The sequence below is a fragment of the Anser anser genome (assembly GCF_964211835.1).
Source record: "Anser anser genome assembly, chromosome: 3".
In the NCBI taxonomy this organism is placed as follows: domain Eukaryota; kingdom Metazoa; phylum Chordata; class Aves; order Anseriformes; family Anatidae; genus Anser; species Anser anser.
This window is the reverse complement of record NC_139722.1, coordinates 44,552,150-44,565,431: the sequence shown is the minus strand read 5'-3', so window position 1 is coordinate 44,565,431 and position 13,282 is coordinate 44,552,150. Positions and strand designations below refer to the sequence as shown.

At 55.5% G+C, this 13,282-nt stretch overlaps 2 protein-coding genes across 7 annotated transcripts in view; one reads left to right on the top strand and one right to left on the bottom strand.

The window, feature by feature from the left end:
* Positions 1-267: 267 nt before the first annotated feature.
* Positions 268-2,047, bottom strand: POU3F2 (POU class 3 homeobox 2). The gene has a single exon (XM_083827725.1). It carries the CDS (start codon positions 1,939-1,941, stop codon positions 556-558), a length of 1,386 nt encoding a protein of 461 aa, XP_083683851.1. The 5' UTR covers positions 1,942-2,047; the 3' UTR covers positions 268-555.
* A 242-nt stretch (positions 2,048-2,289) lies between these two features.
* The window catches only part of LOC310898092 (uncharacterized protein), a 57,977-nt gene continuing 46,984 nt past the window's right edge, over positions 2,290-13,282 (top strand). For 3 of the 6 annotated variants that reach the window (XM_083832520.1, XM_083832517.1, XM_083832516.1), the window contains exons 1-2: positions 2,290-5,692; positions 5,892-5,921. In XM_083832520.1, the coding sequence (XP_083688646.1) occupies positions 4,478-5,545 (1,068 nt within the window). In that variant the 5' untranslated portion in view covers positions 2,290-4,477 and the 3' untranslated portion in view covers positions 5,546-5,692; positions 5,892-5,921. Of the gene's footprint in view, positions 5,922-12,241; positions 12,312-13,282 lie in introns of all 6 variants that reach the window. The other 3 variants (XM_083832518.1, XM_083832519.1, XM_083832515.1) reach the window with 2 other exon arrangements.

Sequence of the window (13,282 nt, the reverse complement as noted above, 5' to 3'; positions counted from 1 at the left end):
GGGCTCCGGGGGGCCCGCGAGGAGGCAGCGCCCCCCACCCCCCCACCCCCGCGTCCCCCCCACCCCATCCCCGTCCTCGCCACCCCCAGGGCCAGGGCAGGGCGCAAATTTTTGGGCCGGCGCGGAGCGGAGCCCCCTGCTCGCCCCTGCCCTGCCGGCCTGGGCGCGATACTCACTGCGCTGCAGCGCACGGGAAGGTCAAAATACCGCCCCGCACCTGCTGCCGTCTAAGGGACAGTCCGGTGCAGGTGCTTTGTCTGCTTTGATTCTCTCTCTCTCTCTCTCTCTCTTTCTCTCTCGCTTATTTTTTTTTGTTTTGTTTCGTTTTGTTATTTTTTTTCTTAATTTTTTTTTTTGCGCGGTTTTTCTTTTTTTTTTTTTTGAAAGACGGGAGAAAATTAAAAAAAAAATAATAATAATAAGATAAGGAGGACGATCACCGAAAGTCGGGGGGGGAGGATGAAGAGGAGGAGGAGAGGAAGAGGAGGAGGAGGAGGAAGAGGAGGAGAGGAGGAGGAGGAGGAGCAGGCGGGGCCGGGCGCCCCCGCCGCGAGTTCACTGCACGGGGGTCTGCACCCCGTGGTGCGGCGGCGTGTCCCTGCTGGCCCCGTACACGTCCTCGGCGCCCGGCAGCGTCCCTCCCGGGGGCGTCATGCGCTTCTCTTTCTGTCTCCTGTTACAAAACCACACTCTCACCACCTCCTTCTCCAGCTGTAGGCTGTCCGCCAGCGAGGTGATCTCCTGGGCCGAGGGCTTGGGGCACTTGAGGAAGTGGCTCTCCAGCGCGCCCTTGACGCTCACCTCGATGGAGGTGCGCTTTTTCCGCTTGCGGCCCTGCGCCGCGATCTTGTCTATGCTGGTGGGGCTGCCCGAGGAGGAGTCCGCCTCCTCCAACCACTTGTTCAACAAAGGCTTCAGCTTGCACATGTTCTTGAAGCTCAGCTGCAGGGCCTCGAAGCGGCAGATGGTGGTCTGCGAGAAGACGTTGCCGTAGAGGGTGCCCAGCGCCAGCCCCACGTCCGCTTGGGTAAATCCCAGCTTTATCCGCCGCTGCTTGAACTGCTTGGCGAACTGCTCCAGGTCGTCCGACGTCGGCGTGTCCTCGTCCGAGTGCGCCTCGTGGTGCGGCGCCCCGGGGGGCGCGGCGGAGGGCGGCGGCGGCGGCGGCCCGGCCGCTCCCGGGTGCGGGCCGTGAGGCGGCGGCGGCGGCGGCCCGCCGTGCTCGGCGCCGTGGTGCGGCGGCCCGGGGGGCCCGGGGGGCGGCCCGGGGGGGCCGGGCGGCTCGTCGTGCGCGTCGCGGAGGCCGTGGTGGTGCAGGGCGGGCTGCGCGGCGCCCAGCATGCCGTTGACGGTGAAGCCGGGCGGCTGCGAGTACAGCAGCCCCGCCGCCTGCCCGCCGTTGGCCGCGGCCATGCCGGGCGGCAGGTGCGCCGCGCCGCCCGCTCGCCACGCCGCCGCCGCCGCCGCCGCCGCCGCCGCCGCCGCCGCGGCCGCCGCGTGGTGCCCGCCGCCGCCTCCGCCGCCGCCGCCGTGGTGCACCAGGTGCGGCGCCCGGCCCGGCGGCGGGTGCTGCGGCGGCGGCGGCAGCTCGTCGCCGCGCCCGCCCGGCTGCACCACGGCCGGCTTGATGTCGGGCTGGCCCAGCGCGCCCGCCGCCCACGGCGCCTCGCCGCCGCCGCCGCCGCCTCCGCCGCCGCCGCCGCCGCCGCCGCCGCCTCCCCCGCCGCCGGGCCCGCCGGGGCCGCCGTGGGACAGCGCGGCGATCCACTGGTGAGCGTGGCTCAGCGGGTGCCCGTTGCTCTGCAGCGCGTAGTCCGCCTGCACCAGCGCGCCCGCGTCGCGGTAGCCGCCGCCGGGCTGCATGCCGCCGGGCGGCTCGGCGTGCACCATGGGCGAGCCGGAGGCGAGCAGGCTGTAGTGGTTGGAGGCTGCGGTCGCCATGACTCGCCGCGCCGCACTGAGCGCGCCGGGGAAAGGCGCCGCGCATTTGACAGCTACTTTTGCGCCTCGGGCGCCGCGCGGCGCCCGCGCCCCCCCGGCCCGCGCGGCGGCGGGGCCCACTGCGAAGGCACGCGCGGCCGCCCCGCCCCGCCGCCGCCGCCCATTGGACGCGCGGCGCCTGACGGACGCGGGCGCCCCTGGCAACCGCCGCCGCCGCGCAAGCCCATTGGGCGAGCCGCGCCGAGAGGGCCCGCCCCCCGCCCGCCCCCCGCCCGCCCCCCGCCGCCCGGCTCTGAGGGGGAACGGGGGCGGCGGCGGGGCCGGGCCCGGGCCCGGGGGGGGGGTGAGGGGTGAGGAGCTCCGCGCCCCCGCCCCGCCCCGCCCCGCCCCGGGGCCCGCCCGTTAACGGCTCCTGTTGCTCGGCCCGGCGCGGGGAGCCCCTGGCGAGGCGGAGCGAGGGGAGCGAGCCCCCGGTCCTGGTCCCCATTCCCCGTCCCCGGTCCCGGTGCCGGTGCCGGTGCCGGTCCCGTCCCGGTGCCGGCCGCAGGCTCGGCCGCGGGGCCCGCCGGGCGCCGGGGGTGTGAGGGAGGCAGCCGTGCGCCCCCCGCCCGCCGCGCGGGGCTGACCCGCGGGACCCGCGGTCCCCCGAGGCTGTGTTCCCCTTTTCTCCTCCCGCACAAAAGCGGGCCGGAGGCGGCGCGGCGTCTCGGGCGGGCGCTGCGGTGTTGCGGTTCGGCTCAGCCCCTCGCTCGCCGTTCAAAGCAGCTGTTCAAACACCCGGGCTGCTGTACTTTGACGGGAGGAAGGTTTTTCAAACGGCCCCGCAAGCTTTGAACTGACAGCCCTCCTTGATATCTCCTTCGCCGCCGCGCCGCTCCTCCTCCTCCGGCAGCCTCGCTCCGCGGCACGGGGCCGCGAGCACCTCTCGGGGGTCCCCGGCGACCCCCCCGGGGGCAAAAGCGACGAGGAGAGCAAAAAAAAAAAAAAGGGGGGGAGAAAAAAAAACCGCCCGAGCCTCTCCGGGAGAACGGCCGGGCGCAGCCAACGCGAGGCTCCCAGGCGCTGCCTGCGAAGGCCGGCTCGGCAGCTCCGTGCTCATTGCCGGGGCGCGTTTAATGCACCTTTTGTGAGATGGGGTTGTTTTGATCTCTGCTTCCTTTTTAACCTTTCCCTGTGAAGTATTCAAGCCCGCACTTCTCGTGTGGCTCTCGCCAGCGCTGCTCCGAGGAGGCTGATTCGGAGGCGAGACCCAAGGCATGAATGAAACTTCAACTTTAAGGGCCTGCGGAGAGACAAAACTGAGGCCGGGGCTTCACAAGTGATTGCTTTAAAAAAAAAAAAAAAATCCAATCTACACAAAGAGGCAGCTGGCTGCTTTAATGAAAACTGCTTAAAGCTGCAAGAACCGCAGCCTCAGGGATGTATTTATAAGATGACTCAAAAGCTACACTTTCAAGTTGCTTCTCCTCGGGGTAGATATAACAAACACATTTAACTAAGAAATCTAAACAAAAAGGACAGAAATTGATAACTTTGATTGCACAAGCTCACATTACCCATTGAAATTAAAATCCGCCGTCCAAATAGATTTCCCCACCTATCTCGAGACGGAGGAAAATCTCCCCGCACATACGTATATATACATATATATATATCCGCACGCACACGTACGGAATATCATCTGTATTTTTGCCCCGCTAGAATACCGATTATCCCAGAAGATAGAAAGGTGTGGAATTTAAAAAAAAAAAAAAGAAAAAGAAAAAAAAAGAAAAAGAAAAAGTTCCCGCAAAGTTTGCACGAGGGTTCATTTCCAGCATTCCCCGCAACTCTATTCTTCCGGCCACTTCATTCACCCGAGACTCTTCTATTTTATCTGCATCGCTGTTTAAACTGGTAGGGTATAATGCTCTAAGTTCGGCATTTGAAATTAAATTATTTGAATTCACGGATATTAATCTTTTCCCTTCATCCTCCAGTTCTGAATCTTGTCATTAAAAATGATCCACCCTTTGTAGTCCGCAAGTGAATATTTTATAGACAGACACCGCTATGAAGACTTCTAACACAACGTCAACCAGTCAGACTTGGCTGGTGCAGGGATTACTTTGAGTAATTTATCAAAGGAAGGCTGCGAAATTTTGAGTGGAGAATATGAGGCCTTGGGGGGGGAAAAGAAGCAGAAGAAGCAGGAGGAAAAAAAAAAAAAAAAAGACAAATTCCATCAGTCCACGAGATAAATTCTGGCTGGAGTTAATGCGGCTTGTTTATTGAATCCTCGGAGCCAGACCCGGGCGCGATTGGAGTTTGCCTTTTACTTTCCCCGGCCGGTAAAGGAGCGCCCCACGACGGGGCTTTTGGGGCGTTTCTGCTGGCCCAGGAGCAGGTGGAGGGGAGCAGGGGGAGGCGGCCGAGCCCCTGCGGCAGGCAAAGGGGATTTCAGCGGGCACTTCCCAAAGCCTGCAACGGGGAGCTGTGCGGGACAACATATACAAAATAAAAATAAAGGAGAGAGCAAGCTCTCCATCCCTGTGTGATGCAGCTAACGGTTGTTTTCTTCCTTCCTGCAGCGATCGCCGCCGGTGGAGGCGAGCAGTGCCCTGGGAAGGGCTCAGCCGAAGCGCCCGGGGGCACGGCCCTCTGGACCCCTCCGGCCCCCTCCGGCCCCCTCCGGCCCCCTCCGGCCCCCTCCGGCCCCCTCCGGCTTTGGGGCGCTCTGGGCTGGCGGCAGGAGGAAGGTGGCTCCTCTCCCTCCCCAAACACCCCCCCGGGCTCTCCAGCGCCGTGCTCGCCTCCAGGCCGAAGGGATGCCCAGCCTGGGGGTGCCACCGGGCTTTTCCTCTCCACCCAGCACGGGACACGGCTGGGGGCTCCCCGGGGGGACCCAGGGCCGCAGCAGCGCCCCAGAGCATCCTCAGCCCGGTGCAACGGGGGCAGCCCCCCAAAGCACCCGCAGCCCGGCTGGGGACACCCCGCTGCCTCCCCCCGGGCCCGGCCCGGTGCCGGTGAGGCTGCTCTCAGAGCCTGCCCCGGGGGAGATGCAGGAGGGGCCTGGGGGGGGGGGGTCTGGAAAGTTTCTTTGGCTCGGGGAGGAAGAAGAGGAGCGAGGCGAGCAGGAAGGCCGGGCCATTGTCCACAGAGGGTGCATTTTTGCCAGCCTGGCGTTGGTTGCTATAGTGAGGAGAGAGAGAGAGAGGAGGGGGGGGAGGAAAAAAAATTCAAAAAAAAAAAAAAGAAAAAAAAAAGCCCAACCAACCCGAAACCGAACAGAGGAGCACAGTTCGCCTCCCTCCGCGCTCCAGCCGGGGCCGCGCCGCCCGCTCCCAACCAAAATAAGAGCGCGGCCGGGGCTGGCCCGGCGGGGACCCGCTCCTGCCCGTCCCGCAGCCGTCCCGCAGCGCTACGGGGCGCCCCGGCTCCCGCAGCCCGGCCCTGCTTCACGCCCCGCAGAGCATCCGTGGCACTGCTCCCGACACCAGCTGCTGGGGGGCCTTTGTGGTCTTTTTTTTTTTTCTTTTTTTTTTCCTTTTTTATTTTTTTTTGGTGCCTAAATAATCTGCAGAAGGGGGGCTGGCTTGTCCCGATGCAAATGAACGGCTCTTAAATTCGGAGAGAGACTCTTATTTTGCAGCAGTGTTTTTTTCTTTCTTTTTTTTTTTTTTTTTTTTGTTGCCTCGCTATTGAACTTTGAAAACAGTGCGGCGGGGGGAAGGCGATAATGAAGGGTCTCGGAGGCTTAAGATTTAGTTAAGTGAGTGACTCAAGATGGCAAGAAGAAAGTTAGTTACTTAGTTAATTGGGAATTATTCACCTTCCGAGATCGGCGCCGCAGTTTGTTCAAATGACAGCGCGCACTTGGGGCGGGGGGAAGGAGGCAGGCAGGGCGGGGAGGAGGGGAGGACGCAGATTTCACTTGTTTTTTTCCTTTTTTTTTTTTTTTTTTTTTTCAGGACAAGTTAAATTGCAGCTGAAGGAGAGAGGTCAGTATCTTTTCAAATCAATCTCTCTGTCTGTCTGCCTCTGTCCCCATCTATTCCCTGCAAAAGGAAAAGCTCCAACTTTGTTCCTCCATCTGTTCTGTATCGTCTGCAATCGGCAGTTCTTTAGATTGCATGCACTTTTGCTCCCGATGGAGTGAAACTTTAAAGGTGTACAGTCACTTATCTGAAATAGGGAAAAATAAAAGTCGTCCTTTCCAATCATATAGCACAACTGTTCTCTTCCCGTTCAATTGTTAATTTTCTTTCTTTTTTTTTTTCTTTCCCTTTTTCTTTCGGTCTCATTTTCGAATTGCGGTTGACAAGTTTTATTTAAAAAAAAAAAACACTTTACAAGCCACCACTTAATGCATTATTCACATTTTTAAAAATGCTTGAAAGAAATCACGTTAATGAAGAGAACATTTGTAGTAATTTGGTGATAATTATCAGAATCACCAAATATTCGCAAAGGCTTTAACATTACGTGTTGGAAGAAAAGCAAAACACATTATTTTAATAGTCTGATATGCAAACTATGGACCATTCAATTACATGGCTTAATAATGCATACATGATGTGATCTTGTTATTGGGATAGGAAGGGCTGCAGTAATTCACTCCAAAGACCAAGTGTGCTCTTACATCCAGTAAAATCCATTGCCATGGATCAGGGGGCCCTGCCAAACTACATTTAAGAGAATAAAAATTAATGACTGAGAATTTGAGCGTTAAATTAACATTAATTATATGACCTGCCTGCTGGAAAGATTAAATTTCTTACGCCCTAATTAGATAACGTCTCCTCATACATCAAACAATTTCCACTTCCAGATTTCGGTATTAAAATGCAGAACGGGGCGGCCGGGGCCGTTTGGGCTCCGGAGCCCGGGGCTCCCCGGGGCTGGGGGCGACCCTGCCTCGGGCTCGGGGGGGGCTCGGGGGGGGTCAGGGGGGGATCAGGGGGATTTGGGGGGGCGCCGAGGGGATGCTCGGACCCGGGTTGAGGCTCCCACGCAGGAGCTGCCGCGGGTGGACGGGGCGAGCATCCCTCGGCGCGGGCGAGGCGGATCCGCGTTTCTTCGCCTCTCTCGCGAAGGGCAGCCTCAGCGGCTCCCCGGGGAGGGGAGGAAATCCCTGGGATACCCCTGGCCCCGTCCCCTGCTCCTGATCTCCCTGGGCTCGGCCGTCACCGTCGCGCCTGGGCGGCCGGAGCGCAGCCGGCGTCCGTCGGGGCCCCCCGACGGCGGCCGGGGCCGGACACGGGTGGGAGCGGCGGGGACACGCGGCTCGGTTTCAGGGCTTCGGGTTTCAGGGCTTTAACCCGGCGTGGCTGCCGCTTCGGCAGGGAGAGAAATAGAGAAATAAATAAATAAACAAACGGGAGGGAGAGAGAGAGAGAAGTGAGAGTGGGGGGGAGCCGCGGGGGGTGCGTGGGAGAGGGCGGCGGCAGCGGAGCGTTGTACCGGGGCCGGGGGCGTTGTACCGGGGGCTTCAGGAAAGCTCCTGTGACCGACAGAGGAGAGCCCTTACCGGGGGGCTGCCGGGGGAGGCAGGGGACGGGCAGAGCCAAGGGTGGGCTGTCGGAGCCCGTGGGTTTCCCCGTGCCCACCTGCGTGACGGGTGGAGGCAGGGGGCACCGCAGCCCCCTCCCCAGCTGGAAGGAACAGGGAGGAAGGGGAGTCGTGGCATCGTAAAACGTTACCTCGTTCTCCTTCGTGTCGTGGTACTACGTAGTTGCTTTTTCAACTCAACTGAAACTCGGTTGACGTTGGCGCTGCGTTGCCGCTCCTCCACGAGCTTCAGCATTTGTCTAAAATGCCCCTGCCTTGTCTGCTAGCGTCTCTCGCTCACTCTCTGGACTGTTTTGATACCAAATACCAAATAACATCCAATGCTAAGTTAAGTTACAGCTTCCAGAAAGCGGGTAGGTGAGGAGGAAGCAGTGGAGGAGATAAGGGGACATGGCCTTGTTCCTGTGCTGCCCCCGAGCTGCAGAAGCACCTCTCTCTCCTTCAGGCACGAAGCTTTAGGCCATGCACCCAATCCCTCCTCCTTCACCAGGCCGGGGCTAAAAACGTGCTACTGTTCTCAGGAGAGTGAGTCTTCCTGGTAAACAGCAGATACACTTCATGCTAAATTTGATGGCAAATAAAGTCTGGCTGACAGCGGGCAAGAGCGCCAAGGGCAGCAGGAGTTAGCAGCACGCAAGAAGTCTGTGGGCTTGAGCAGCATCTCCAGCGTCACATCCACACTCCAGAAACAACCACCTCCTCCCAGAAGCAGCTTCAAAACACGTGTAAAGGAAGCAGATCCAGAAAAAGTACAAAAGCATGTTGTGGCAAGCGGAAAATAAACCCTCAGCTCCCCTGCTTGCCACTCCTTCAAGCTTGGCAGTAGCTGCTCCTGTAGCAGGTCACTTTCATCCCTGGTCAAATTTATGTCCCTTCCACCATCTCCTCCCATTGGCTTCAGTGGCCAAACTGAAGGGCCTGGAAAATGCATAGAAGAGGGCAGAGTGATGTTGTGAAGCTGTGCTCTTTAGCTGAAACACACCTGCACTTGTCGCGTTCCCTTGTAACTGCACTGGGAGTGTCATAGCCTACTCGTTACAATAACTTAAGAGTCTAATATTTTTATATTAACAGGCAGCCACAGGTGACATAACTGCTTCTTCCCTGAAATTGCAGACGCAGATGTAGTGGGATGCCCCCTTCTCCTCACTGTTGCGATATATGGCTTGGAGTTTAAGGGTAAATTTAAATATTTAGAGGCCTGCACACTTTCTCCCATTCTTCTTAACCCAATGGTTTTAAACAAGCTAAATCACTCTCTTGTTTGGAGAGCAGGATGGGCAGAGGCTTTGGCTCGTGCTGCTATGGACGAACTGATAGTTGCACTTCTGCAGCTGCACTTGGCTGTCTGGGGGTGCTGACTCTGGAATAGCAGGGATTGCTCTGCCTCTCCCACACACAGCCTGTGAAAGGCAATCAGTCTTCATAGGGAACAGCTCAAATAATTCATGTACCATACTAATTGTATATTCCTGCTAAAGTGACACTGAACAGTCAATTCTTCAAGAAAAAAGATGTGCCCATCACCTTAGATAATTGCTAGCGCTACGTATCTAAAAAAAAAAATCCCTAAACACCACGATGGTACGTATATACAGGCAAATTAGCGATGATTCCTGAACCTAATGCTCCCTGAGTGGAATGGGAGGCTCTTTGCATGTGAACTAGGTCGAGGGAATGAGCCTGGACCCCTCTCCTTTGCCTGCTAGCCCCTTCACGTGGTGAGGGCTTGGTTGTGCAGACCCCCCTGTCATCTGCTGCGCAAACATATGGCTGGTGTTTCCTCAGCAGGGAGCCCCCAGCTGAGATTGCACCTGTGGTATAGTGATTTGCAAGCACAACTAAGCAGAGGTAACCCACCTACGTGCATTGAGCGAGACGAGTTTGCCCACTTCCATTTGCTGCTGCACCGCTGGACTGACTGCGCCTCAGCATAAATTGGTTCAAGGTGCCTTGCTTCAGCAGCCGTGCAGGGGACTGGCTTCTTAGTTATTCTGTAACTCAAAGGTGTGCAAAATAGCTGCCTAACTGGGAATAAAATTATCATAAGCGCAATTATGCCTGTGCTGAAAGGACAAGGTCATAAGAGAGAATCCAAAATGTCAACAGGACCAGTCCATGATGGATTGTCCCAGACAAAGCTGTCCAATGCTATACATCACAAAAAGTTAAAAGACGATGCAATTTATATGTTAGACTCATTGTCAATTCACACCAGAACCCGAGGAGCGGCAGACTCATTCGTAGTACTTGTGGCCATATGGCACGTTTGGGGATGTGTGGTGAGGGTGGTTGGCAAAGCACCATTTTTACCTTTGGTGTGTCAGTAAAGGCTCTTCTGAGCTGACAGTAGCTTTTGCATTTGGCACAGACAGTCCCGGGGCACCCTGTGTCGGTCTACTTTCCCTGCCCTGGCTCCACAGTGACTCGGTATCCTCTAGGACGGGAAGGTCTTCATGCAGCCAAGAGGGTCCTTGAGCCAGCCCTTTGCTCCAGAGTCCTGGCAGTGCTGGTTTGCACCCTGTAGACTGGTGCATCATGGTTAGGCTGGGCTGCTCAGAGGTAACTCAGGGCTTTACTGGGTTCTGCCAGCCCCCAGATGTTTCCTGCACAACATCTTGCAGGGAGGGGATCGAGTGCACCCTCAGTAAGTTTGCAGATGACACCAAGTTAGGTGCGTGTGTCGATCTGCTCGAGGGCAGGAAGGCTCTGCAGGAGGATCTGGATAGGCTGGAGCGATGGGCTGAGGCCAACTGCATGAAGTTCAATATGGCCAAGTGCCGGGTCCTGCACCTGGGGCGCAACAACCCCAAGCAGAGCTACAGGCTGGGAGATGAGTGGCTGGAAAGCTGCCTGGCAGAGAAGGACCTGGGAGTACTGGTTGATAGTCGGCTGAATATGAGCCAGCAGTGTGCTCAGGTGGCCAAGAAGGCCAACAGCATCCTGGCTTGTATAAGAAGCAGTGTGGCCAGCAGGTCTAGGGAGGTGATTGTCCCCCTGTACTCGGCTCTGGTGAGGCCGCACCTCGAGTACTGTGTTCAGTTTTGGGCCCCTCGCTACAAGAAGGACATGGAGGTGCTCGAGAGAGTCCAGAGAAGGGCAACGAAGCTGGTGAGGGGTCTGGAGAACAAGTCTTACGAGGAGCGGCTGAGGGAGCTGGGCTTGTTCAGCCTGGAGAAGAGGAGGCTCAGGGGAGACCTCATCGCTCTCTATAGGTACGTTAAAGGAGGCTGTAGAGAGGTGGGGGTTGGTCTATTCTCCCATGTGCCTGGTGACAGGACGAGGGGGAATGGGCTAAAGTTGCGCCAGGGGAGGTTTAGGTTGGATATTAGGAAGAACTTCATTTCTGAAAGGGTTGTGAGGCATTGGAATGGACTGCCCAGGGAAGTGGTTGAGTCGCCATCCCTGGAGGTCTTTAAAAGACGTTTAGATGTAGAGCTTAGTGATATGGTTTAGTGGAGGCCTTGTTAGTGTTAGGTCAGAGGTTGGACTAGGTGATCTTGGAGGTCTCTTCCAACCTAGACGATTCTGTGATTCTGTGATTCTGTGATCTTGTGCTCCTCCTCTGTTATTTTATTTCTTCCTTTTTCTTACAGTCATCTTTTACACTAAACTTACATATTTATCCAATAAATTTATTTAAAAAAATCTGCTCAACAACCACTCTTTATACATTATTTTGGAAGAGGTCCATGTCCACTGCTGCTGGAAAATAAATAAATTTTAAAATCCACTTGTTTTGGTTTTAAGGTTAAGAAGTAAAGACATCACACTTCTTTGCCTCCTATCTGGATGTGCTCTGTTCATTTTACGTGGGAATGGTGGAGCTGCCTCTTGTACACACCGATACTCCCAGTTAAAAATTCTTGGTTATAATGTTGTTAGATTGTAGGCCAAGATTTCCTGTTGTCAACCAGAATTCCAGCAATGAGAACAAAGGGCATGGCATCAGAGATCCTTGATTTAAAGAAAACCTGTTACACCAATTTGATAGGACTGGGAAATGGTAGGAAAGCAGACGTGGGCAGAGTTTTGATCTATGGTGGAGCAGAGTGGTGGAGTCCAAGGAGTGAAAAACGGAGTGAGAGGGACTGCTTTCAGACTGAGAAGATATCGTGGTGACGGTGCTTGGCTGACTGCAGCAGCAGGACTAGCTCATCAGGCATAGCTGGGGTCTTCAGCTGGATACCATATGTCCTGTAGACACAGTGAGGGTGTAAATTGAGGCCATTTGGAAATTATATGCCTTTGGATTGTAAGCACATTGTGAACACAATGAATATGAATGGCTGTTCCACTTCTAGAAAGGTAGCTCTCCTGGACCTTGCACTGGGACATTCTTATTGTCTTTCGCCAGACTACAAAAGAAAAAAAAAACCACATAGCTAGTGCTCTTTGATTTTAATCAAACGTCTTCCCTTCCCTTCCCTTCCCTTCCCTTCCCTTCCCTTCCCTTCCCTTCCCTTCCCTTCCCTTCCCTTCCCTTCCCTTCCCTTCCCTTCCCTTCCCTTCCCTTCCCTTCCCTTCCCTTCCCTTCCCTTCCCTTCCCTTCCCTTCCCTTCCCTTCCCTTCCCTTCCCTTCCCTTCCCTTCCCTTCCCTTCCCTTCCCTTCCCTTCCCTCCCTCCCCCCCCTCCCCTCCCATCCCCTCCACCCCCCCTCCCCTCCCCTCCCCTCCCCTCCCCTCCCCTCCCCTCCCCTCCCCTCCCCTCCCCTCCCCTCCCCTCCCCTCCCCTCCCCTCCCCTCCCCAGGTAGTTTTGCAGCCAGCAGACAGGCAGGAAGGTCAGGACCACATCTCCTACCCCGAGCGAAGTGCCTGGGGTAAGTATCTCTGACTACGCAGTGGCTGTTCAAGTTAAGCACAATTAACGTGATGCCCTAGTTAAAAAGCCAGTCATTGCCTGTGAAAAACAACAAGCTTTGTGGATCTAAATTTTGAATGCGGTCTCTCCAGAGCCAATTCAGTGCTAACCACATGCATGCAGAAATTTGAGGCAGTATGGTTTTCCTTCGTTTCTGTTTGCCTAGAAGATCAGAGCTCCTGTTTGTGTTTTGTTGTGTTTCTGCATTTGCGTCAGGGGCTCTCCCATGTTCTGCTCTTTGCAAGGCTGGAAGCAGAAGCAAGCATGGTTACTTTGGAGTCCCAGCACCAGAATAAAGTTACAGCTTTCTACCTGTTCATCTTTGGTGAGGCAGGAAGAAAGTACCTACCTCCATTGCCATTAACTTATTTCAATGGGATCCTGCAAAATGTCTAATGAAAGGCAATGTTCAGACGATTGGGATAGTTAAAGTGGGTTTTGATGAGAAGTAAATGAAGGAATATGTATGCATATACATAGGAATACGTCTCTCCCACACCTGAGATATTTTTTCTGTACTACTTATGGGTGAGATGTCTTTCCTGCTTGACATTGCTGTCACTTCAGAACATTTTTGGGCAATGGGTCTGTGAGGCATACAGATAAAAAAAAAAAAAAGAAAAAGAAAAAAAAAAGCCTTTTACAGCTAAATTAAGTGTTGGCATCTCTCACAGGACTTTATCACAATTTTTTTTTTCTCCTAAAATCTCCTACTCCTGGATTTATGTAATTAAATGACAATCTCAGCTCTTGTGAGAAATAAAAAATATGGTTTCTATACATCATGATTCTAGAGGGATGCTTTAAAAAGCGATTTGAAGGTACCCTAAATGTGAAGCAACCAACAGAGAAATAAAATGAAAACCACATTTATTATTAGGAAAAATCTTGAAACTTTTAACCATGCTTGTCATTTTTAAAGTTGACTTA